The 24220-nt window shown below is 37.3% G+C and overlaps 1 protein-coding gene across 2 annotated transcripts in view; it reads right to left on the reverse strand.

Moving 5' to 3' along the window:
• Nucleotides 1–24220, reverse strand: part of igsf21a (immunoglobin superfamily, member 21a) — a 250689-nt gene that overhangs the window by 94900 nt on the left and 131569 nt on the right. For both annotated transcript variants that reach the window (XM_034313983.2, XM_026932425.3), the window contains exon 3: nucleotides 2026–2147. In XM_034313983.2, coding sequence (XP_034169874.1) covers nucleotides 2026–2147 — 122 coding nt within the window. The remainder of the gene's footprint in view (nucleotides 1–2025; nucleotides 2148–24220) is intronic.

The raw sequence follows: 24220 nt of genomic DNA on the forward strand, positions 1-24220 counted from the left end.
AGTCTGAGATGTAGCTTGTAATCAACGGCATCTTCACTAGATGTCTCTCTCTCTCTCTCTCTCTCTTTCTCTCTCTCTCTCTCTGCACTAATGTCGAAAAAATAATGGCAACCACAACTAACAATGATTATGATCATCTTCTGTGAAAAGTTAATAAACAATTCAGCACAGCAAAATTGTTTGACACTCACATCCAATCTGTGCCTGTGTGAAAGGAAACAACTCTCCACACCAGCAGGGGGCAGTAATCACAATCTACTTTTAAATCTCGCTTCCATTTACTGTATAAAAATAATTCAGGGGCGGAGCCATGTATAAGGACAATTAGTGTTGTCGCCAAATAAGATCCCTGGGTTTACACCAATAGCATATTACGTGAGATTAGGTGTAGCAATGACGGATATCTGGAATGTTTTAGCTACAGAATTTTGGCTGTTGTTAAAAAAAAATCACTAAGAAAATGATAAAGTACGTTCACACTAGTGAGTGAGAAGTCGTTTGTGTCTTGTGGACGTGTACTGTCCAGTATTTTTCTTTGTTTTCAAGTTCCAATGCAAAATGCTAGTAGCTATATATAGCTTCTAAATCCAACTAGTCGAACAAATTAAATAACACTAATTAGTGTGAAAATGTGTTTAATTTACACATGAAGTGCTAAACTTCCTATTAGCTTTTTTGGCAGATTAGCCGAGCAAGGTAAAAATGTTCTACCTCTGTATACTCCAGCATAAGTGATCTCTGATAGTTCCTTCCAAGCGTTATTTTTGAAACTATGCGCAAGTTTTTGAGCATCAAATAGTAAAATGGAACTAATGGCACGTAGGTATAAAAGTTGTGAGTGGGGAACTGAAGAAAATTTGGACCACACATGCTGTGAGATTGGCCTAAGGAATTGTTTGAGGGAATTGTTCGGATTTGTCAATTTACTGCATCGTATCTAATTTGCGTAGAATGTCACGTTGTCGTTTGTGACGATTGATAATATCACTGCTCCGTGTTCACGTATGTAGAAAAATAAACGGTTGTTTGTCGCTTTGTTGTTTTCTAGTGTGAATGTAGGGTTCAGAATCAGGTACTGAAATCTTGTTCATGTTGACAAATGTAATGTTACTAGCTAGTAGCTAGTCATGGACAAGGAGGCGGAGCTAGAGATGCAAAACTCGTGCAACATCAAAATATTATTATTACATTTTAATGGTTTCAGTTCAATTTCATTTATTTATGCACACTCACATTTTCTTGTTGCTTATATTTAGCTCGATATTTCATTTCCAATCAGTGATCCATGTAAAATCTGATATCTTCAAGATATCTTCCTGTTTACTGTAGACATGTATGCTCACTACATAGGGTACAACAAAATTTTGGTGTAGACCCTACAAAGTGCACTACATGCACATAGTACTGCGTCTGATATTCAGTCACCGAAAAGTGGTGAATCCTTTTAGGAGAACAGTGGATAAAGTATTGGCACCCTTGGCTTTGTAAGGGTTGTTCGCTACTATTAAAATGAACTTCTGTCTCTTCTGTCTCATGCTATGAATCAGACAACTGATCATCATTCAAATTTTTAAAGTAAAATAAGCTGCATGCCTTTCTTTTCTGTATCAAAGGGAATAATTTTGCAGTATTCTTAGTAAAATAGTATTTTATTGACTGTCTGAGACACAACCACAACCACACACTACAAATGATGCACACCCTGGAACACACACTCACTCCATTTCCTATCTTTATTGCCAACCTTCCCGTTCCTGCTGAAGAAAAAAAAAAACACAACAACAACTCCCAGGCTGTATAGCCTCAGGTAAAGTTTAGGCTGCACTCAGAAAACAAGTTCCCATCACAAACTCTAAATGTCTATTCAGATATATTTCAGGAAATGCTGAGACAGTACTGTAGAGAGTACACTGTGTCATGGTTTTTTACTTGTCTAAGGACATTATAGTTCTTCTCATAACTCTTGCTATCTGTTTCAAGTGAAATGCAGTGGATTTAGAGTACTAACTAATACAGGCGTCTTACCGAACTGTTGACTGATACACCAGGTCTTCTCTCCTGCGATAGTCCTCCATGTGGGAGTAATTGGTATTAAACATGGCATCATATGTGAAAATCTTCTGTTTGATTGTGCCTCCATCTGTAACCTAGCAAGACAAAGGACATAAAACGGAGGATGTTGAGTTTTGGGAACAACATGCATGTTAAACATTTGTATCACTTTATTTATAAAATGGATGTTCTGATTTTAAAAGAAACTGAAAAGTCAGACAAGGAGCTTCAGCAGCTGTAATAATTACAGCTCTGTTTTGTAGGTGCTTTTTCTTCATTTTTACAAATTTTAATTAAAATTCTTTCTTTTCCTTCCTTCCTTCCTTCCTTCATTACTCTTCTTAAGTTCCTCTTCCTTCATTACTCTTCCTTACTTCCTCTTCCTTCCTTCCTTCATTACTCTTCTTAAGTTCCTCTTCCTTCATTACTCTTCCTTACTTCCTCTTCCTTCCTTCCTCTTCCTTTATTACTCCTCCTTCCTTCTTCCTTCCTTCCTCTTCCTTCATCTCTCAATTTCTTTCTTTCTTTCTTTCTTTCTTTCTTTCTGTTTCCATAATAGTAAATGATCATTTTGTGATGCTTAGTGGCAAAAGCAGTTTATTTGAATCCAATAGCATTACAACATTTTAACATTTTTTGGCCTTAATACAAGTTAAATTTCAACATGAATGAATGCAGCAATGCAATGCATGGGAGAGGCTTGGAGAGGACAGGGTTAATCATACAGTGTTGAATGCTGAGATAGGCCAGTCATCATTTTCTTTTGCAAAAAATTCCAACTCATACATGGATTAAACCTCGGATGGGATACACATAGGATATATTAGCAGTGTCAGAAAAACAGCTACATAAGTGTCTCTTCTTCCGCAGGCAACGATAGCAGTCAAGCAATTACCTCACTGATCTGTTTAGCTTTATTACTGGTATATTTTTAAAGAGCCAGTGGAGAGAAGAATTCAAATTGCCTCAGCAAAAATGGTTTAAACATGATGAGATCAGTGAGCACCTACTTATGTAGCATTAGGCACGTAACTCACTATAACACAGCGCACTAATCATGACTGATGCCTCAGCCGGAAATTGTTGGTGGCTAAACAGTCCGTGGCTCTGCGGGAGGTAATGAATTGTGACGAGGTACTCAGAAGGTGAGGGCTAATTCAAGGCACCACTCACTCATTTTGTCTCTTTTTACGTTCCCGACAAGCTCGGGGAACACTATTCTTATCTGCTTATTTCTACAGGGAAAGAAAGAAAGTCTGCTTAGCATCTGAATGACTGTGACTTACTGGCAGACATATTAAGAGACAGACAGAGGAAATGGGTGAGACTGACAGCATTTTAATGGGAGTGTCAGCACTCAGTTTGAAGCTCACGAAGTAGTTGAATGAAAATGGATTTCCAAAAGATTTTTCTCCTCTTATCCTATTCAATGCTGCTGTAAATATGTCTTCATAGCTGTGATTACTTTTTCCCCGTGGATGGCCTCTGCATTTTTAGACATATTTATAGGCATGCCTGCTAGATTTGACGCAAATCTGAGTCATGTTTTGTTTGTATTAATGACGCGTCAATGACAGCGTCATTTCCACCCAGGACATTGCACCTCCATGCCAGCAGACGTCCCGCTCCCCTGAATACTAACTCCTTCTTCATCACCTATTAACCACTTCCTGTTTACAGACTATATACAGCCAGATCAAATGTCATTGCGAAGTCTTTCCAACTTTAATGGTCATGTAAGGCATGCATGCTGTATTCTGTAATTGCTATTTCCATGTTTTGACTTTTGCCTTTTCCATTCTTTGAAATTTGCCCTTTGTCTGGTGTATTTCTGAATTTGACCACTGTCCTTCTTTTGACTCTAATTTTGTATTTTTATAAAAAGAAAAAAATCCTGCATGTGGTTTCTTATATATCTCCAGAGTCTTGCAATTGCAATTTTTTACAATTTCATTTACACAATATGTCTAACATTTTAAGATGCAAATATATATTTTTGAATTTTGACAAAAAGGTCAAGCAAACAAAAATGCTGTTGCATAAGTATTCACACCCTTGGCAGAATCACATTTAGCCACATACACAGGAGTAAATATTTATTTTGCAGTCACACATTTTATGTTTTTTCTTGACAAATAATGTTGCAAACTATATAGATATACCCCCCCCCCCCCCCCCCCCCCCCCACACACACACACACTTCAATATTAGGAGCTATTTCGTGTGGATTCAGGACATATAATCCCAATTAAGTATATTTCAGCTCAAGGCTGTAATGTGGAAATGTCCAAGGGGGTGAATACTTATGCAAGACACTGTAAGTATATTGTAGCATGACCCAAAAAAACCTTTCTGGACAAAAAAGATGAGTCACATCAACCAATAGCAATGTAACATAGCATAGAGGTGGATAATTGCTCATTGATGAGATTGTGAAGTTTTTCCAAAGGGCAACATTTTGTGTTTCATGTCCAAGCAGGAAACAAAACTGACAAGCTCACATTTCAAAATGATGAATTTAGGATGCATAGGGCTGGGGTGAGACTGGAGTGCAATATCACTAGAACTCAATGGGTGAAACCCCAAAATAGGCTTCAGGAACTGAATTGCAGTGAGCTAAATTTGACAGGAACTCTCAAGACACTGGTGGCATTTTTACCTGACAGGATTGACACCCTTAGGCAGATCTAAAAAAAATTTAAAAAAAAAGAAAGAAATAACGTGACTAACCTTGTTTTTCCTGTGAGCTTATATTCAAGAGAATAGTTCTGATTTCAGAAGTACAATGGACTATTTTTTATTTTGCATTTGTATTCTTGTATCCAACAGAATGGTAAGAATTGGGGAAAAAAAAACTTCTTTACACAGTAGCCCTACTGAACATACTGTTAGCCAATGCATCATCTGCCATCTTTTTGTACACTCTGCGGGCTACAAGCAAAGAAGCAGCACTAAATTCCAAGCACTGATTTCCACACACAATTCATTTTGGCCTCACAATCCTGTGTGGAACGGCCTGAGTAACCCCTCGGCCTCTAGGGAGCCACACTCCATGCTTACAGCTAGCACAAGCAAACTAGCGGCGCATCGACTTATAATTGCTCGAGCACTGCACACAAAGGAATTGAGAATAAAATGAATGCACAGGCTAAACTATTCGAGGGCACGAGGTAATATTTACTCAGCGAGCACAGATGTTAAGTAGCTAGAGACCTGTGTTGTTTAATTAATTTTGCTTTGGTAGCTCTCGCTAGCGCAACCTTTCTTTCAAGTGTGAAATTAAGTGCATTTTCCCCTCTTGAGGGGTTCCATCTGTCCATAAAGGTTATAAAATACACAAAGTCATTTAGACAAAAGCTGGATGTAAAACACAGGCACATACTTGGTCTTCTGGGACAAGTAGGCATTTAGGTTGTTGTTGCTAAGTCTCATTACTCTATCTGTAAATAAATCAGTCAGTCTTGTTTTGTTTAAGAAGCCTGCCCTAAAATTAGGACTAAACATTGTAATTTGGAAGTGCTGATAATTCTGTGACCATGTAATACAACTATCTAGAGCAGAATCACATCACTAATTCATGCACAATGCATAGAAATGTTGACACAGAGCATAAGAGCCATTACTGCACTCTATGCAGATGACACACTTGTTGCGTCTCTTCAGAAAGATAGCTCTTGAAGTATAAGTTTCTGAAGAGCAAGCAAAGAAAAAGCAGTGCTTCGTGTAGAAGCGTGCACCCTAGGCCTTCAGAAGTGCTCATTTAGCTGTTGGGTTGTTCTACAGCTCACACAACTTTGCCCAAGGAACTCTCTAGCGTCGCCGTTCAGACACAACGTTTATTACGGCCATCTGCTCAGCTTCATAAGCGTGAAACTTCAGGACGCAGGCACGCCGGGATTTTCACACAATCTCAGTGTGAGTTTACAAGCAGGCGAAGCCACAAAGGTCAAGAACTAAAAGCGAGTCGATATTTGGAACGGTGTTTATGCAGCTAGATGCTGGATGCTATTGTCTGCATTAAAAGATTAAAAACAACCATAAAGAGCCACGCTGTGAGAATAAAAAGAAAAATGGCAAGGTAAATCCTTATTTTATGTTTTTTATAAACACACCACCACCCATCTCTAGTGGACCATGAAGTTTTTCAATGTAGAACTTACAATACATGTATAAAATTACTAAATACTTCTACAGTCTTTTGGAGTTCTTTCTCAGCAACTTCTGAGCAGAGGTATGCAAACAGAATAAAGAAACAAAGGAACAAAGAAATAAAGAAAGAACAGAAATGTCAAAGCAAAGTGTGTAGATCACAAAGAGGAAAAATGCTTAAACTTGAATTGGCCTCACATCGAACCCTGAGGGATTGAACAGACAGTATTTTCTGAACTATTGATGCATCAACACTATTTTTTTCAGACTGCGTACAAGTGTGAGTACATGTTTTTTGGTACTCATTGATACCAATACTGAAATGAGTAACCTACTTAGGATTAATTGAGTGGGGTGTCATGGAGCATTTAATTTAGCTCTATTTATATTAATTTCTGGATAATGTGTGCTGCTAGCAATGAAATCCTCATGCTGAGTTTTCTGTTTATGATGTTATGTGTTTAAATTGTACGTTCAATAAAGAGCATAAGAACGGCCACACTGGGTGTGCAGAGCAGTATCAGTGGGCGTGGTCATTAAAAATGAGCATACAATGCTTAGAATTGCACTTTAACTCATAAGCAAAGTGTAGACGTTGGCGAGAGGAAGAGTGCATGTCCCAGTGCTTAGTGCTCGCTGAATTGAAGTGCTCTCTCTGACTCATGACAATTTCTCTGCACTCTCGTTTCTCTGCTCCACACTTCGCAATTCACAGCAACTTACACTCTTTTTTAATGACCATGCATGCTAATGCTGTTCTGCACGCTCATATCAGCCACCCTCATGCTCACTATTAAAGATACTATTTAAACAGTAGAAGACGTTATTTCAGATTATTTGGATTGTAAGAAGATACAGTAGTAGTCATGTGGTACGATGTTTGAGTCTTTTTTACGAGTACAAGAACTATATTTTATTGATATGTACAGAAAAAAATCATACATCAGATCTGACTGAAAATAAACTCGGGAACGAGTTGGAATACATGAGTTTTTACAGACATTCTGCATGAAAAGAAACCACAAAACCCAAAAATGATTGGAAATCGACGCCCGTTTGTATACACACTGAAGTGAGAATGAGTTCGTGTGTATTCGAGTGCATATGGAAATATTAGATAAACAGCAGGCGCTCATCAATCAGCAATCACATTGAGAGTGGCAGAAGGGGTGCACGGTAAAGGTTATTACATTCCTTCTGATAAACAAAACTGAATGACATGGCGGCTGGGAAAAAAGCTCCACTTTTTTATTGTGTCAGGAAAAGAGGACAATAAAGAGACCGGGCACCAGACAACAAAAGACACCTCATTGGTGAGGTTATTGCCAAACAAAATAATAGTGTGGAAGGTAAACAACTGAGAAAATGCCAGTAACTGTGATTTTTTTTGCATGTTAGCAGGGTCAGTAGTAGCGTATTTTAATCCGGGAGTGCTGTAACAATGAAAGAAAAAAAACAAACAAACAAAAAAAAAACGATACTCAGGTGTCTCTGCACATTTTATGAGCCATTCATTCAAATGGACTTGGATCTCTACAAGAAATGGCATGTGTCCCTGTGGACTGTGTCTCTTCAGCTACGGCAGCAGGGAAAAAAAAACTGGAGAGAGTAAAAGTCTCTGGTGCAGCAAAAATGACTGAGGAAAAGACAGGGTGTTTCTCATTTCATTTATTGCACTTCTTTTATTTCCTTTCCGTGGCAATTGTTTGTGTTTTAGCCCCTCCCTGCAAGAAAGGGATGCAAATAATAAAAAAATGGGTAAATATAGTATATTTGCTGGATATTTATTTCTGTTTTCCACAATCTAATTTTTTTATTAGTCCAAACTGAACAGACTGTATGTGAGTAAGGACTACTAAGAATTCTAATACAGGAGGTAGACTTGTTGGAATTTTGTATCTGTGTATGCAGCATACCATCACCTAGTGTACATGTCTGTCAGTCACTGAATCAGTAACTGAATCAGTGTCAGTGTATCTACTAGTTAGTCAATCAGTCAGGCAATCAGTCACTTAGTCAGTTTGTGAGACAGTGAATCAGTCAGTCAGTGAATCAGGCAGTCAGTCATGGAATCAGTCAGTCAGTGAATCAGGCAGTCAGTCAGGGAATCATTCAGTCATTCAGTGAATCAGTCAGCTAGTCAGTGAAGCAGTCACACAATGAATCAGTCAGTCAGTCAGTGAATCATTCAGTCATTCAGTGAATCAGTCAGCTAGTCAGTGAAGCAGTCACACAATGAATCAGTCAGTCAGTCAGTGAATCAGTCAGTCAATCAACTTGTCTCTCAGTCAGTCAGTGAATCAGTCACTCAATTAATCAGTCAGTCAGTGAATCAGTCAGTTAGTCAGTCAGTGAATCGGTCAGTCATTATGTCAATCACTCAAGCAGCCAGTTAATCAAATAGTCAATTAGCCACTTAGTCAATCAATCAGGGAATCAGTCAGTCAGTCAGTATATCACTCAGCCAGTCAAACAGTCAGTGAATCAGTCAGTTACTCAGCGAATCATTCAGTCAGTCATTGAATCAGTCAGCTAGTCAGTGAATCAGTCACTCAATGAATCAGTCAGTTAGTCAGTGAATCAGTCACTCAATGAATCAGGCAGTCAGTCAGTGAATCAGTCAGTCAGTCAATGAATCAGTCAGTTAGCCAGTGAATCAGTCAGCTAGTCAGTGAATCAGTCAGTAAATGAATCAGTCAGTTAGTCAGTGAATCAGTCAGTCAGCGAATCAGTCAGTCATTATGTCAATCACACAATCAGCCAGTTAATCAAATAGTCAATTAGTAAGTTAGTCAATCAATTAGTCAATCTGTCAGTTACTCAGTGAATTAGTCAGTCAGTCAAAAACGGCAGGCTAGAGTGGGAAATTGCGGGCCCGTTAAAGAACATTGCCTTTTATCCTCATAACCTGAAATGTGCATAATCATCGCAATCTGGTTGTGTTATTATTTTATTTTCACTTAAGGCTTGGCAAAGGACCTGACAAGTGATTTGAGTTAAAAAAAAATGCTTGTCAGCATTTTGTCACCTTGAAAATAATTTTGTCCTGCTTGCCATGACATTTAGAAACTAAGACACAATATTGATATAGAAAAGCTATTAAAAGCACACATAAGCAGGTAGAGGATTGAAGAAGAGGTAGGAACGAGTCCTCTAAGAACCCTGCATGGGCTGCAGATGCAAATTCCCAGGGTTGTCCTGCCGGTTTTATTTATACAGCAGCCCTGAATCATCCTCACATCCCTCATGATATACACACACACACCAGAGAACACTGTTTTAATCTGGACATGACCTGAGATCAAGTTCAGTGCCAAACAGATTGCAGGTGAAGCAAAGCTCTCTTTCTAATACACAAGCCCCAAATTTACAGCAAAAAATGCACTGAGTCAGATGGAGTGTCCTGAGACGCTTCAGTTTTTCACGATATAGCCTCATAAACATGAATATATGTGCAACAAACACATAGTATTAGCAGTGCTGATCAATAACAGCCCCTCTCTTGTCCTGAAACTTCATGAAAAATAAATCAGGCTGTTAAGCTAACCATGTAAGGATGCAAGATCGGCCTACAACACTCTGTACACATAGAATGCACGACGGTACGCCAATGCTTTGGTAAACAACCTTTGTTTGCCATTGGCCTGGTTTCATCTTTCAAGTGATGGCTTGACTGCATAAACGCAGCGCCTAAAAACCGAGGCACTGAGCCAGGAAGCAGAAATGTAATCAAACCGATGCCTCTCCACATCACAGGGGGAGCATGGCCGCCTCCTGCTCCTCTCTACAGAATGAACAATGTGGGATTATGGGTTTAATAAGATTTATTGCTAGTCTTTGAGTGATTTGCGCAAATTATTGAAAGTCTAAAAAAAAAGAGAGAAGAGATGATCAACGCTTTGTCCTCGTCCTCATATTACACAATGGCTCATCTGCATGGTAATTTGCATAATATTGGGCTCTTACAATAGAGAAAATCATATTTCCTGAGGGAACCAGGGGTTTGTTCAATGATATATGTACACCTCAAAGCATGGACGCATTAAGTATAAGTACAACAGCATGAGCACTGCGTACAAGAATTTAAAGAAACTATTTAAAGAAACAGTAATATCTGTAATTAAAGCAGCTCCATGCTGCCTTTTGATAGCAAACCGTCATTTCTGAAATCCTCCACATATCCTCAGACATTTAGTACTATTAACGATTTTAAAAAGATGAGGAATCTCAAGGGTTTCCAGCATCCTGTCGTTTCAGCCAGAGCCTCTCAGCAGTCTGTTTTAAATGTAAATTAGACTTGGATGCATATGAGTTTCAATATAAACTTCCATGTAAATCACATACAACCTGAATACATGCAGTTACTGTTTCAGGAAAACAGGTTCATTTCAGCTGTTAGTACAGTGGCCAGTAATTGTAAAAGTGACATCAATAAACTAAAAAAGGCAACAGCAAATTAAAAAGCACAGCAACAAAATCAAAAACAATGAATTCAGAAACAGACATATACGTTTTATATATATATATATATATATATATATACTTGGGTGCAAATCCTTTGCAATGACTTAATATTGCTTCATTTCAGATCCAAAGGCAAAATCACGAGAATTTGTTACTGTCCAAATACTTATGGACATGACTGTATATGTATATATATATATATATATATATATATATATATATATATATAATGTACTGAACTTTCACATTACCCTTCAGGACTTCCATATAGTCGTCAGGAAATGTACAGATTTGAAACTAAATTTGAAACTTCGTGTTTTGTGGCCATCACTTCACACAACCCCCCACACACCTACATGTGCTCACACTGATTCACCTGATTCAGTCCTGTTTCACTCTCTGCCTCCAAGTGAGTGCTGTTGTCATGCAATCTCCCTTCCTATATAAGTGCATAAATGTCAGACCTCAAACTTTTTGCAGGCGGACTTATATAATAATGCAGTAATGAGGCATGTAAGCACAGCGAGACACTGAATTCTCATATTTATATCCATATAGCTTTGCTTCCTCACGCTCGCTGTCTGAAAGTGATGCCACATCTGTCCTCAAGATGAAAAAAAAAACAATGCAGTAATGAGGGTGTACACTGTAGAGCCAGAAACACCACATGATGGCTATCAGGGGGTGACATTTGTGTGTCACTCCAACAGGGAGGCCAGAGCTGTGATTGGCTCAGGGAGTGGCAGACAGATTAGGACTTGCCTCAACCTCCCAAGTGCGCTCAGCTTTCTTCCTAATGGGCCCAAAATCAGGATGGAAAAATGAACGATTGTGTGACAGGCTGTGATTTGAGTCACACAAGCCCGAGGTGCAATTTAAATGCATTTTAAGGGCCGATTTTGCAGATGGGGTGCAAAAAGTTCCCTCATAAATGATCCAGGTACTGAAATTCATCCCAAAACCTGTTCAGAAACGAATATCACATTGTCAAAGCTGTAAGCTTCCTACACCGCAATGGTCAGTCAGTGCATTTTATCTTCTGGATTGCATTAAATGTTGAATCTGTCTTTCCATTTCATCCAGTGGACCCAGTTCATGAGCCCTAATTGTCAACATGTGTAATATGTTGTCGTGGGAGTTAAAAACATCACGCTAGTGTGTGAGCTTAGTGTGATACTTATTAGCGAAATCAATATGCATTCAGACATGGATAAATATGGACGATCCATATTCATCAAACAGAAAAATAGGCCAAGGGTAAAACAGAAAGTGCCCTGAACACAAAGCACAGCCACTCTAGCACTATTTATAGTGTTTCTATACACTATACAAACATTATTTATTTATTATATATATAAAAAAAACTGCTACAGGCATCACTGAAATCATCATCCCATCCTGTTGTTGATTATTTTCCTATAACAGCTTGCCTCCTTAGTGTATCATTCCTCTTATACCACATCAATTTGCTAACAATTTCAATATTTAAGATTAAAGACAAGCATGTCATCCTCTTTATCCATTTATAGTTACATTTAATGTTGTGGAACATCTGTTACTGCGTTATTTCCTGTTCTCACTTATGATATAAACAGCCTTTCTCTTTTTCCTTTGTCCTGAAAACAACTTTACCTTAAAGCGCTGACACTGACTGAGTCTCCTGTCAAAAAAGAGCAATGTAGATACATTTTTCATTGTTGAATAACAACAATCTGTTTATTGTTATGTTTAAATTATGTAGAGCGTCCACCATACCAGACCTTCTGTAAGTTACTATAGATATGATAATGTATTAGACAGAGTGCATTAACATAAATCCTACAGCCTGAAATATTGTCAGAGCTACAGTTATAGAAAATTAATCCATACTTTTGGACAAATCAGAATTGAGAATTAAACAGCATGGTGATATAAATTATTAGTGTATAAGCCAAACTACTGTATACTGTATACTGAGTTTCCCAAAAGCACTACAAAGTTAAGATCATCTTAACTGAAAGTGAGAGCGAGAGAGTGATCAATGTGATGCTTGCTCTACCATGTAATGATGGTCTTTGTGCTGCGATGCTTTTGGGAAACTTGACCCAGCTTGACAATGTTCCTAAAATCCTAAACTCCTTCTGATTGTAATGATAAGCGTCTAGTTTTTGAGCATTAAAAACTCTGAGTTATGAAACCGAAGCGAAAAGGCTCGACCTCCTGCTTTACAGAAGTTCAATTCTCAGACAAGGAGAGGGCAGATTCAGTCTATTTGTCTCTGACAGTAGTGAATAAATCCTGCTTAAAGTGTTCATCTCCCTGCAGAGCCCCTCCTTTCCCCGTGTTAATTGCATGTGTGAACTCCTACTTATTGTCATTTCCTGTCAAATTAGGCGAGGCTCGGGAGGAAAGTCACGCGCCATGGTGATGCCTGGATCACACGCTCTGACGTGCACTCATGCATACAAATGGGGAGGGAAGAGAAGAGGGAGAAAACTCTGGAGCGTTACATAAGCCTTAAGTCAACTAGGAGACAAAATCGTGTATTACATAATCCACAGGCTGTGTGTCTAAAAATAAGGCCGGAGTGGATGCGAGACCAAGGTGAAACCTTTTATTTGATCTCGATGATCAATGAACACATACTGTTGGACCAAAGGACAACAAAAACAAAAGCTCCTTGCTCATGCTTTATGACTAGAGATTAATAAACGTAGGAAGGTTCATCGTACATCATAACTGGGACTTTCTATCATTTTGCATCATTCGTTTTAGATTCGAAGAGCCAGACTGGAGGGTCTAAAACATAGGTAACTAAATTGATCTCTTATTAATGATGCTGACCTTCCATGTAAACATGTTATGGAGCACATGAAAATGTCACTTCCGTGACCTCCAGGGAAAAGACGGATTAGGGTGTGAGAGGACAGATGGCCCAGAAGCCATTAAAGGCCAGAAAGGAGCCAGTGTCACTGCATATGTTTGGAAGCTTCCACATGAATATTTTTCCATCCCCGATGGACGGCGGCTTGTGCCATCTGGATCTGCTCGAATCTGAGTGATGGATGCTCGGCATTATGCGGAAACCATGCTGATAATGTGCCTTAGCGGTGTTATGTTGTCTTGCATTGCACTGATGCATCTTAGCACAAATGACGCTAATGGCGTTATTTAGACTGCATGCATCATGCAAGAATTTCATTCAATTTGTCTGAGTATAATGAGAAATTTGAAGGATTTTTATAGCCAATGTTTCGAATAATTCACACCGTACCCAAAGACAAGGCTCTAAGAACTTCATCAGAGGTCTAGCCAGTTTTAAGTTACAACTAGTATCAAGACATAGACTTTATTCTAGGATTATCAGTCATTTAGGATTATTCAGTCAAAGGAAAATAATCAATGATGCCACATCATCATTGTGGCTATAACCTCACTTCCTGAAGTGGTTTGTTCCCCTTGTATTACAACAGTTTTCCTTATTAAAGAAGACAGTTCCTGTTATCACTTACATGATATCAGATATTATAAAGAGCCTCGCTTTTTTATCTTTTTTTATCTAGAAGTTATTAAGATTAAGTTATTAGGTTATTAAGATAAAAAATGTCATGAAGACTTTGAAGTTACAGCTTTACCTCTGGCTGTTTTTTACCCGTTTATGTGAAGCTGCCACCATACCATGCCACCAAGTCCCTGTAAATTAATTGTTACTACAGAAACTATAATGTATTAATGTATTAGAGCGCATTTATATAGACCGTGCAGACAGAACTTCTTTCAGAGCTGCTGTTAAAGAAAGTTAATCAACACCTTCTAACCAATCAGAATCAAGGATTCAACAGTGATGTGGTATATTGTGGATGAAGATACAAATTCTGTGTCAGTTTTTCACTCACCCACACAAAAACTTCGCCCTTAGGAAATGCTTTTAAGTAAAATGCAGGTTTTTCTACCTTTAAGTGCGGTTTTGAGGAGCGCGTTTGTGTACTTCTGAGTTGAACTTATATACATATATATATATATATATACACACACTCACACACAAATTTATGTATGTAATATATGTAATATATACAAAAACATTTTAGATTCCAAACATTTTTCCAGCACAAAATTAAATGTTACAGAAAAATGTTTGTATGTGGGAAAGCAGCAGAAAGCAAAGAAGGCAGCATATTATGTAAGAGACCACTTTTCAGACAAAAAAAAAAAACATAATGAAGGCTGCTGGGTTTTGCTGAAAAAATGAGAAGCAAGTGCGACAGTTAAAGTCTCCAGAAGACCTGTGGCTGCTTCTGCAAGATGCTCAGTAACACTTACAGCTCATTTCCTTATAAAACTGCACCAATTGTACCTGAGACTACTTTTTTTTTTAAAGCAAAGGGTCGTCACGCCAGATATTGACATTGTTTCATTTATTACTGTTTATTTCTCTTTATAGTATTTTTTAAATGTAGAAACATTCAATTTCATTGTTTTATCTTTGCTCTACAGCATTTCTTTCCATGTGCCTAAGACTTTCACACAATACTGTGTGTGTATATATATATATATATATATATATATATATATATATATATATACAGTCATACATTATATATATATATATATATATATATATATATATATATATATATATATACACAGTATTGTGTGAAAGTCTTAGGCACATGCAAAGAAATGCTGTAGAGCAAAGATAAAACAATGAAATTGAATGTTCTAGCCAAGTCAGGAACACTCTGGAGGAGGTAGGCCTATCATTGTCAAAGTCTACAATCAAGAGCCACCTTCATGAATGTAAATACAGACGGTTTACCTCAAGATGCAAACCGCTGGTAACACTCAAGAACACAAAGGCCAGATTAGACTTTGCTAAAAAACCTCTAAAAAAAGCCTGACCAGTTCTGATGCAAGATTAACTTGTACCAGAATGATGGGAAGAGAAAAGTATGGAGAAGGAAAGGAAGGGCTCATGATCCAAAGCATACCACATCATCCGTCAAACATGTGGAGGCAGTGTTATGGCATGGGCATGTTTGGCTGCCAACGGAACTGGGTCACTGGGGTTTATTGATAATGTGACTGTTGATAGAAGTAGCAGGATGAATTCTGAAGTGTACAGAGCTATACTTTCTGCTCAGATTCAGTCAAATGCTGCAAAACTGATAGGACAGCGCTTCACAGTACAGATGGATAACAACCCAAAACATACTGTGAAAGCAGCCCAAGAGCTTGGAAATTAAATGTTCTTAAATGGCCGAGTCAGTCACCTGACCTCAACCCAACTGAGCTGCTTTTCACTTACTGAAGACAAATCTGAAGGCAGAATGACCCACAAACAAGCAGCAACTGAAGATGGCTGCAGTAAAGACCTGGCAAATCATCTCAAGGGAGGAAACTCAGCATTTGGTGATGTCCATGGGGTCCAGACTTCAGGTAGTCATTGGCTGCAAAGGATTTACCTCCAAGTAATAAAAATAATCCTAATATTTATGATTATATTAGTTTGTCCCATTACTTTTGAGCCTGTGAAAATGGAGGAACTCTGTAAAAAATGGCTGTAATTCCTAAACGGTTAATGCAATATCTTTGTTAAACCCCTTGAATTAAAGCTGAAAGTCTACGCTTCAGTCACATCTTGACTGCTTCATTTCAAATCCACTGTGGTGGTGTACAGAGGCGAAATTACCAAAACTGTGTCACTGTCCCAATATTTATGGACCTGACTATATATATATATATATATATACAAGTATAGTTTTTGATTATTTTGTCATGTCGCTGGCTGGATTGTACCAAAGGAAGCCTTCAAAGTGGACCTTTGAGCAGGAGGGCTTAAAGATAAACCAGAAATGTCATACGTATTTAAAAGCAGCGAGTGAAATGTTCATGGTGGACTGCTTCCTTAAGACTTCGCCTTTCAAAGACAGAGCAGTGTCAAGTCAAATTTGGGCCAATCTTTTGGCTCTCTGAATGTGGTTTAAAGGGGAATAAAAAGCACCAGTTTTACTCATGACTTCCTCACCAAAGACTTTCTAATTGGTCACATTCCAGTTGGTTTAGGTTATCTCCATTTATCGATTTGGCTAATGCGTTTGTTTAAGTGACTTAGGAGTGAGGAAGAATAGAATACAAGCACTGATGCACTAAATGAAATTATTTGCTGAGCGAAATTCTGTAGTTACATAGATTAGAGAAGAATATCAGGAAAAGAATGTGTGTGTATGAGGAGGTGAAGCAGGGCGAAAGTGTGGGAACTCATGTATTGGCATCTATTGGGATAAATCCAAGAATCACGGACAATGTCCATAGCATGGGTATTCCCAAAACAAAAGAAAGAGGTGAGGGTCAAAATCCAGAAGTAAATAGAGAACCAGTGAAAAAGACAAGCACAGGGAATAAGGCTTAGAAACAAACATTAACATGAACAAGACATTACAATCAAACAGAGATATATGAGGGTATTAATAGATATACTAATCAGGAACTACACTGAAAACAGATGGATACAATCAAGAAGACACACATATGACAAGACAAGGGGTGGAGACAAGACTGGGAAGTGAGCAAGGTGCACAAGCTGCAGAACACAGCACTGTGCTCTGAGGTGGTGCGTGACAGTAGGTAGGTGACATATTTTTTCATTTCTAGGACCACATATCCAATTTCTTTACAGTCCATAACAATAAGTAGAAAAAAAAAACAGAAATAAGAAAATAAAAATAGTTATTGGATGAAAGAAAATTATACCACAGCACAGCTTAATGTTCGATTCTGATTGGTCAGAAGCTGTTAATTCATTTTCTATGACAGTAATTCTGACTGTAGTGCCATTTACAAGACAAATCACAGGTTTATATTAATGTACTCATTTTAATGTTATCGTTTCTGTAGTAACGATTTACGCAGTTTCTCTGCATAAATGTGCGTAATTGGTGAAGATATGGATACGGTGAAGTTTTCTGTAAGGAGAAGTTTATCTGATATGATTATAATATTCAAAGCTGTACCTTTAACTTATTAACTTCAAAGAGTGAGAAAAAAAAGATCTGGTGAAGGAACGACTGATTATAGCTGCTATAACAAGTGATAACAAGAGGGGACTTTTTTAATAGACGTTCTACAACATTAAATGTAACTATAAGTGACATGATCTTTAATTAACAAAACATTTTTGGCAAAAATATAAGAATATAAATGGAATAAAACACTTCACAAAATGAAACTAGTAAAAATGACAAATGCTGTATAATACGCAATAAAATCAAGTAAGACCTGTGGAAACATTCATTAAAGTTTTAAATAAAATCAAATAAGTTTCATAATAAAATTCAACAGAAAAGAAAAGAAATGCTAAAATGCAGAAAAAAGTAGTGCAAAGAATATAGTGCAACAGACAAAGTGCAAATCCTAACAGCTTAAGTGTAGGCATATGAAAAAAGAAATGTTTTAATCTAGATTTTAAAAAATTAGCTACATAACTACATCTTCAGGGAGCTGATTCCAGTTTTGAGCAGCATAAAAGCTAAATTTTGCTTCATTGTGTTTAGGTTGGGTTGAGGGTACTATCAGCTGACCTACACCCATGAATCTAAGGGACCTACTGGGTTAGCTTGAGTCTCCTTTTTTTTTTTGAGATGCAATTAACGTTGTTATGATATCAGCTTTCAAAAGTTTTCCTGTTTTCCCCAAGTCAATCCTGTTATAATGTTGTGTCAGTTGCTCTAGTGGCAGAGAATGAGGTATGTTGCTCAGGGTTATATCAGTCTCACGACTGGAATTTTCTGGTCAGTAAAGCAGAGATTTAACTGCTACTACTACTACTACCAAAAAAAAAGGCATTTGTATTCCAAGTGCATGCAGTTTGCTTAAAAACAGAGCACACCAACTATGCAATGTGCGTAGGCAGACACTTGAATGTTTAAATAACTGCTTTCTACAATAAGTAGCAGCCCTGGGCCACTCAGCATTGAAAAGGCACACAAACAAAACCTCTATAGGGGGGTCAAGTTCTCTCAACTGCGTTTACTCTGGCTCACTCAATTCATCTCTTTTTTTTCCACCTCCTAGCAAAATGTTAATGAACAACATTGAAGTTGATTGTACCAAATATCTCTTACATGGTCCTGGAGCGCACGAGTTTATTAAACTGAATGGTGTAAACTATTATTAGCTGAAGGAAGTTGGGCATTTAGTGTGGCGCAATTAATTAGCATGTGTCAGGCTCGTGCTGTCAGCAGAAGGAGTCGATATTATTGGAAGCATACGATGCGCTTGGGTTCCCGGACTTCAGATTGGGCTATTTGCATTCGGTGGTGTGGGTGTGTGAGGCCTCACTTAATAAATTTTCCCCGTGGTGCCTGACTTAATGTTCTTTTCTCCATTCCGCAGAGAGAGCAAACGAATGTAGCTGCCTGAGGACAGAGTTTCTCTGCCACACTGCTGGCACAGATGCATGATGAGGTCTTAGTCACAGTTTAAAGAGTGCTGGAGAGACTGTCTTCCACAAGTCTCTTACTTCTGGAGCGACATCCCTGGATGTGTGTGTGTGTGTCTAGGGGATACTAATAGTGCTATTACACTCGACCATGCAGGACATTATGGTACGGTAACAAATCCATGATCCCACATTTTGTCATTATTTTCGTGGCCAAGTGCCTGTGCTGAAGTTGGATACCGTTCTCTTGGTTCTCTGGATGGGGACATGTGGGCGGAGCTAAAAATAGTGCTGATCATTGATTGATCACAATGGTCACAGAATCGTCCTGATAATGGGCCTCACTTAGCAACAAATATTAGATATTCATGAAAATCTAGTTAGTTGGGAAAAAATGTTCGTATCCTATGTTCTCTCCTGAGTTTGTGTAAATTTACAGATAAGGAGACCAACATCGAATGAACGGCTTTGGATCATACAACTGGTGATTACTGCAATTTTAATGGTAACTGCATTCATGGATTACTCTGTCAACTTTAAATCGCTTATTTATTTCAATAAACAAACACAAATTTAATAAACATTTTATTAAACTTGGTCATTTCTTAGTTCATGATGTCTTCTTTTCTGATTTGATGACTTGAAAGAAAGCAATCAAACATCCATACTTTAAAAGAGGAAGAGTTATTGTGTGTCTGTGGTAGCTGACGCTGCATTGGCTGAGCTGCACTGCTGGAAGATTTAGACCACCAACTCTTTCAGGGTTCAGTTATCATTTCGTCATATATCAGCTTTCTGTGAGCTTTTCCTTTTATGGTGTTTTGTGGGAGTGTTTAAATGTAAATCAGCTATGCTGTGAATGTGCTTGATAAGTTACAAATGATTAGCATTTATCAGCATACACACGGGTCTGAAGAGAATTAGTATTACTGAAGATTTTGCAAATCTGGTTTGAATTTTATTTCACAATAATATTTCCGAGCTAACATTCCACACAACTTTACTAAAAGATTGGTAAATGAAGCCCAGTGGCTCTGGCTAGAATGACTTTTCATTTTCAGGAAGCATGGCACAGCGATCCTCAGAGGTATTGTACTGACTGTCAAAATTTCTTTCTATTTTTTAAATCACATTTTTTCACATGCCAGCTTTTTGATGCCAAATCCCAATTTTATCATATATTTTAACCCTAACCCGTTCTGTTTGTTTATTTCATCACAGTGCTGTTTTCTTGTTGCTTATATTTACCTCCATTTTACCTTCCTTACATGACTTGCGAACAACATAAAATCCACCATTTTCAAGTGAGGCAGAATTGAAAATGCCTTCCTACTCAGTATATGTGCTACATAGGGTATAACATAATGGTGTTGTAGAATGTACTGTATGTAGTGCACTATATGCACGATATTTCATATTCAGGCACATTGCACTCCATGTGCCGCTTGGGGGGAAAATGTTGGCACGCTCAGCTTCATTTGAGGTGCATACTACTATTACAACAAACTCAGGTAGGCAAGCAACACCGACATGACACAAATAAATGAAAATAAAAAAATTTGAACACTATTTTACTAATGTGCATGCTATATAATTATGCTATGTAAAACAGATACAGGTTTAATCATCGCGAATGTCTGGTAGCAAAGAGCTACAATTCTCTATTCCTGTGGTGTTGTGTCTCGTCTTAGTTTGTCTTCTTTCACATCGATTTCCTATTCACGTCTCCCGATGGTGTGTGTGTGTGTGTGTGTGTGAGAGAGAGAGAGAGAGAGAGAGAGAGAGAGGAAGAGCGAATATTTGTGTACACAATAACATGCCCTCGTATTTGCATTATGAGATTCGCTTTTTGCACACTAAGGTCTCGTAGGACTCATAAGCCACAATGTAGTATTGCACACTTGGTAGTGGGAACGGTCGATATTCAGCAATCCTACAGTATAATACGTGGCAGTTTGCTGACAAATTAAACCCCTGTTGACCACAAAGCATTGTACGTATGTTAAAAAAAAAAGCAGCTAAACACCTAGTTGTAACTTCAGCAGGAAGATATATATATGTATTTTTTTTTTCTGGTTAAGGCATCCTAACCTTTTAGATATGTCTTCTTTAGGAATTTTAAGAATTACTAATGTCTGTAGTTTGATAATGGGACAAACCTAATATTACTTAATTTTGAAAAGTAATAAGGAATTAGTACACGTTTTTTTTTAAATTGATTTCTTTTCATTCTCTCCTACTACTGTTAATTATCAAGTTTTTGCCTACATTCTTAGTGAAAGGGGACTTTAACCTCTTGACAAAATTAATAATCAAATAAAATACTTTCAGAAATGTTGTAAATAAATCTTAGCATTAAAAATGGCACGGCTTTAGCACAACTTTGGAAGTGCCTGACCACACTGACTAAAAACCAAACTTTATTTTTTGTTCTTTTACTGTTTCCGGCTCCCCTCCATAACTCATATTTTGTTGACTCGTGGGTTTCATGCCAAAGCACACAAAGTAGTATGCCAGTAGTGATGCTGTGCTATTTATTACATACTATTTACTGTAGAAGTATGAGTTGTAACATATTGGTTACTAGTCTAATATAGCTAAAATGTAACAAAGAATGTTTCAAAGAAGCTTCTTAGAGTCTCCTGATATGGAAACAGTAGGGCTGTGGAGTGTAGCATACTGTATGTGTATGTGTGTGTGTATGTGTGTGTGTATGTGTGTGTGTGTGTGTGTGTGTGCGCGCATATGCATCTGCTGTTGAATATTCTCCACATCATTGTGCTTATTTTGTGGAAATGCTCCTGGTGGACCTTCTGGTGTGACTGAGATCAAATTGATACAGCTTCAGCTTTAGCCTTAGCCGCCCTTCCAGGAGGTAGATAGGCAGACTTTTTAGACAGCCTATCAAGGGGGACTGACACATCTGGCCACCCCCTCTCATTTCCTCCTTGCCAGTGCTGAGGGGGTAAAAAAAGAATCACCTCAGCAGAAACTGCCATGAATCTCTGCAAGAACCTTATATATAGAGAAAGAGAAAGAGAGAGAGAGAGAGCAAAGATGTCTTCAAATATAATGAAATCAAATGTTTCTACATTAAAAAATACTATAAAGAGCAGTAAACAGTAATAATTGAAACAATCAATATTTGGTGTGACGATTATTTGCAATAGTAGTCTCAGGTACAATTCGTACAGGTTTATATGGAAATTAACTGGAAAATTTTACTGAGCTTCTTGCAGACTGACTGTCGCACTTGACTCTTATTTTTGCAGCAAAACCCATCAAACTTTTGGCCATGTGTATTTATGTATATGTACATGTGTATATCTATCTATCTACCTATCTATCTATATATCTATATATATATATATATATATATATATATATATATATATATATATATATATATTATTTTATATTATATATATATATATATATATATATATATATATATATATATATATATAAATAAGCAAGCCTACAATGTTGAACAAATCAGCAGTGCCCCTGAAGGATAATTTTTTTTTTCTCTAAGAAAATTCATTCTTAGAGGAGAACATCTACATAATAGTCATGATAAGGTTTATTCATTATAAAACCTTTCTTAAACCCTATAGTTATTGTGTATTTTACCAGATATTCTGTTTTTTTTATTATTTAAAACAGACTTAAATCAAATTATGTGTTGATGCCTATGTCTTTTTGACTTTAGACAATCTAATAAGTACAGGTAACCTAGTGACTGAAAGCAAAGTATGAATTCAAAGAAGCATAAAAACTGCAAACTCCAACCTCCTACAAACTAACGTACTGTGTAAACATTAACAAAGCAAAAGAAAGTCTACCAGATAAAGACAAACTATTGGGTGAAAGCAAATGAGAAAACTAGCATGAGAATAGTACGTGAAAAATAACCTAGAGAGCAAAAGCAAACCTAACATGTTAAAGTTAACAAGCAAAAGCAGACTAGCAAGTGAAAGCTAACCTAGGCAATGAAGGTTAACTTAGCACATAAATACAATCATTGATTAAAATGAGCCTAGCAAGCAAAGGCAAATGTGTGAGTAAAAATTTAACCTAGACATGTCAGAACTCACCTATTGAGCAAACACAAACTAGCGACTGAAAAAAACAAACAACTAGCAAGTGAAACCTAACAAATTGAATCAAAGCCTAGCTGACTATAACATAGCAAACGAAAGCAAACTTGCGAGCAAAAATTAACATAGGCAAATAAGAATCCATCTATTGAGCAAACACAGGCTAGCAACTGGGAAAAAAGTGAAAACTAAACCTGTGAGCAAAAACTGACTTGAAAGCTTACCTGACAAACAGAAGCTAATTTTACAAGCAGAAACAAACTTGTAAGCAAAACTTAACATATGAAGCAAATACAAGTAAATAATTAGCAAGTAAATAAAAGCTGACTAACCGACTACAAAGTAGCAAGCAAATGCACACTTGTGAGCAAATCTAACCTAGTGAGCAAACACAAGCTAGCAACTGGCAAAAAATAGCAAGTGAAAACTAACCCTGTGAACAAAAGCTGACTATTGAAAGCTTACCTGACAGACTGAAGCTAATATTACAAGCAGAAACAAACTTTTTGAGCAAAAGTTAACCCTAGCAAATTATTGAGCAAAATAAAACCAGCAGAGAAAGCTATTCTAGTAAGTGAAAGCTAACTTAGCAAATTAATGCAACCATTGATTAAAAGGAACCTAGCAAGCAAAACAACATAGCGATTAAAACTAACCTAGACAAGTAAGAAAACACCAACACAAAGTAGCACATGGAAAAAAAAAACATAGCAAGTGAACGCTAACCTAACGAGTGAAAGATAACTAAAGATTAAAAATTTTGACAGACTGAAGAAAATCTTTTAATCTTTCAAAAACAAACTTGTGAATGAAAACTAACCTAGGTAGCAAACACAAGCCAGAAAGTAAAAAAATAAAAAATAAAAAACTATCAAGCAAGAGATAGCTAACAAGTTAATTTTGTGAGTGAAAGCTAACATAGCAAAAAAAAAAAAAAAAAAAAGCCGCCACTGATTACATTGCATACAAAAGCCTAGCAAGAAAAAGATAGCATAGAAAGCAAAAGCAAACTTGTGAAAAACAAATGAAACGAACCAAG

The sequence above is a fragment of the Pangasianodon hypophthalmus genome, chromosome 20 (genome assembly GCF_027358585.1).
Source record: "Pangasianodon hypophthalmus isolate fPanHyp1 chromosome 20, fPanHyp1.pri, whole genome shotgun sequence".
Taxonomy (NCBI): Eukaryota; Metazoa; Chordata; class Actinopteri; order Siluriformes; family Pangasiidae; genus Pangasianodon; species Pangasianodon hypophthalmus.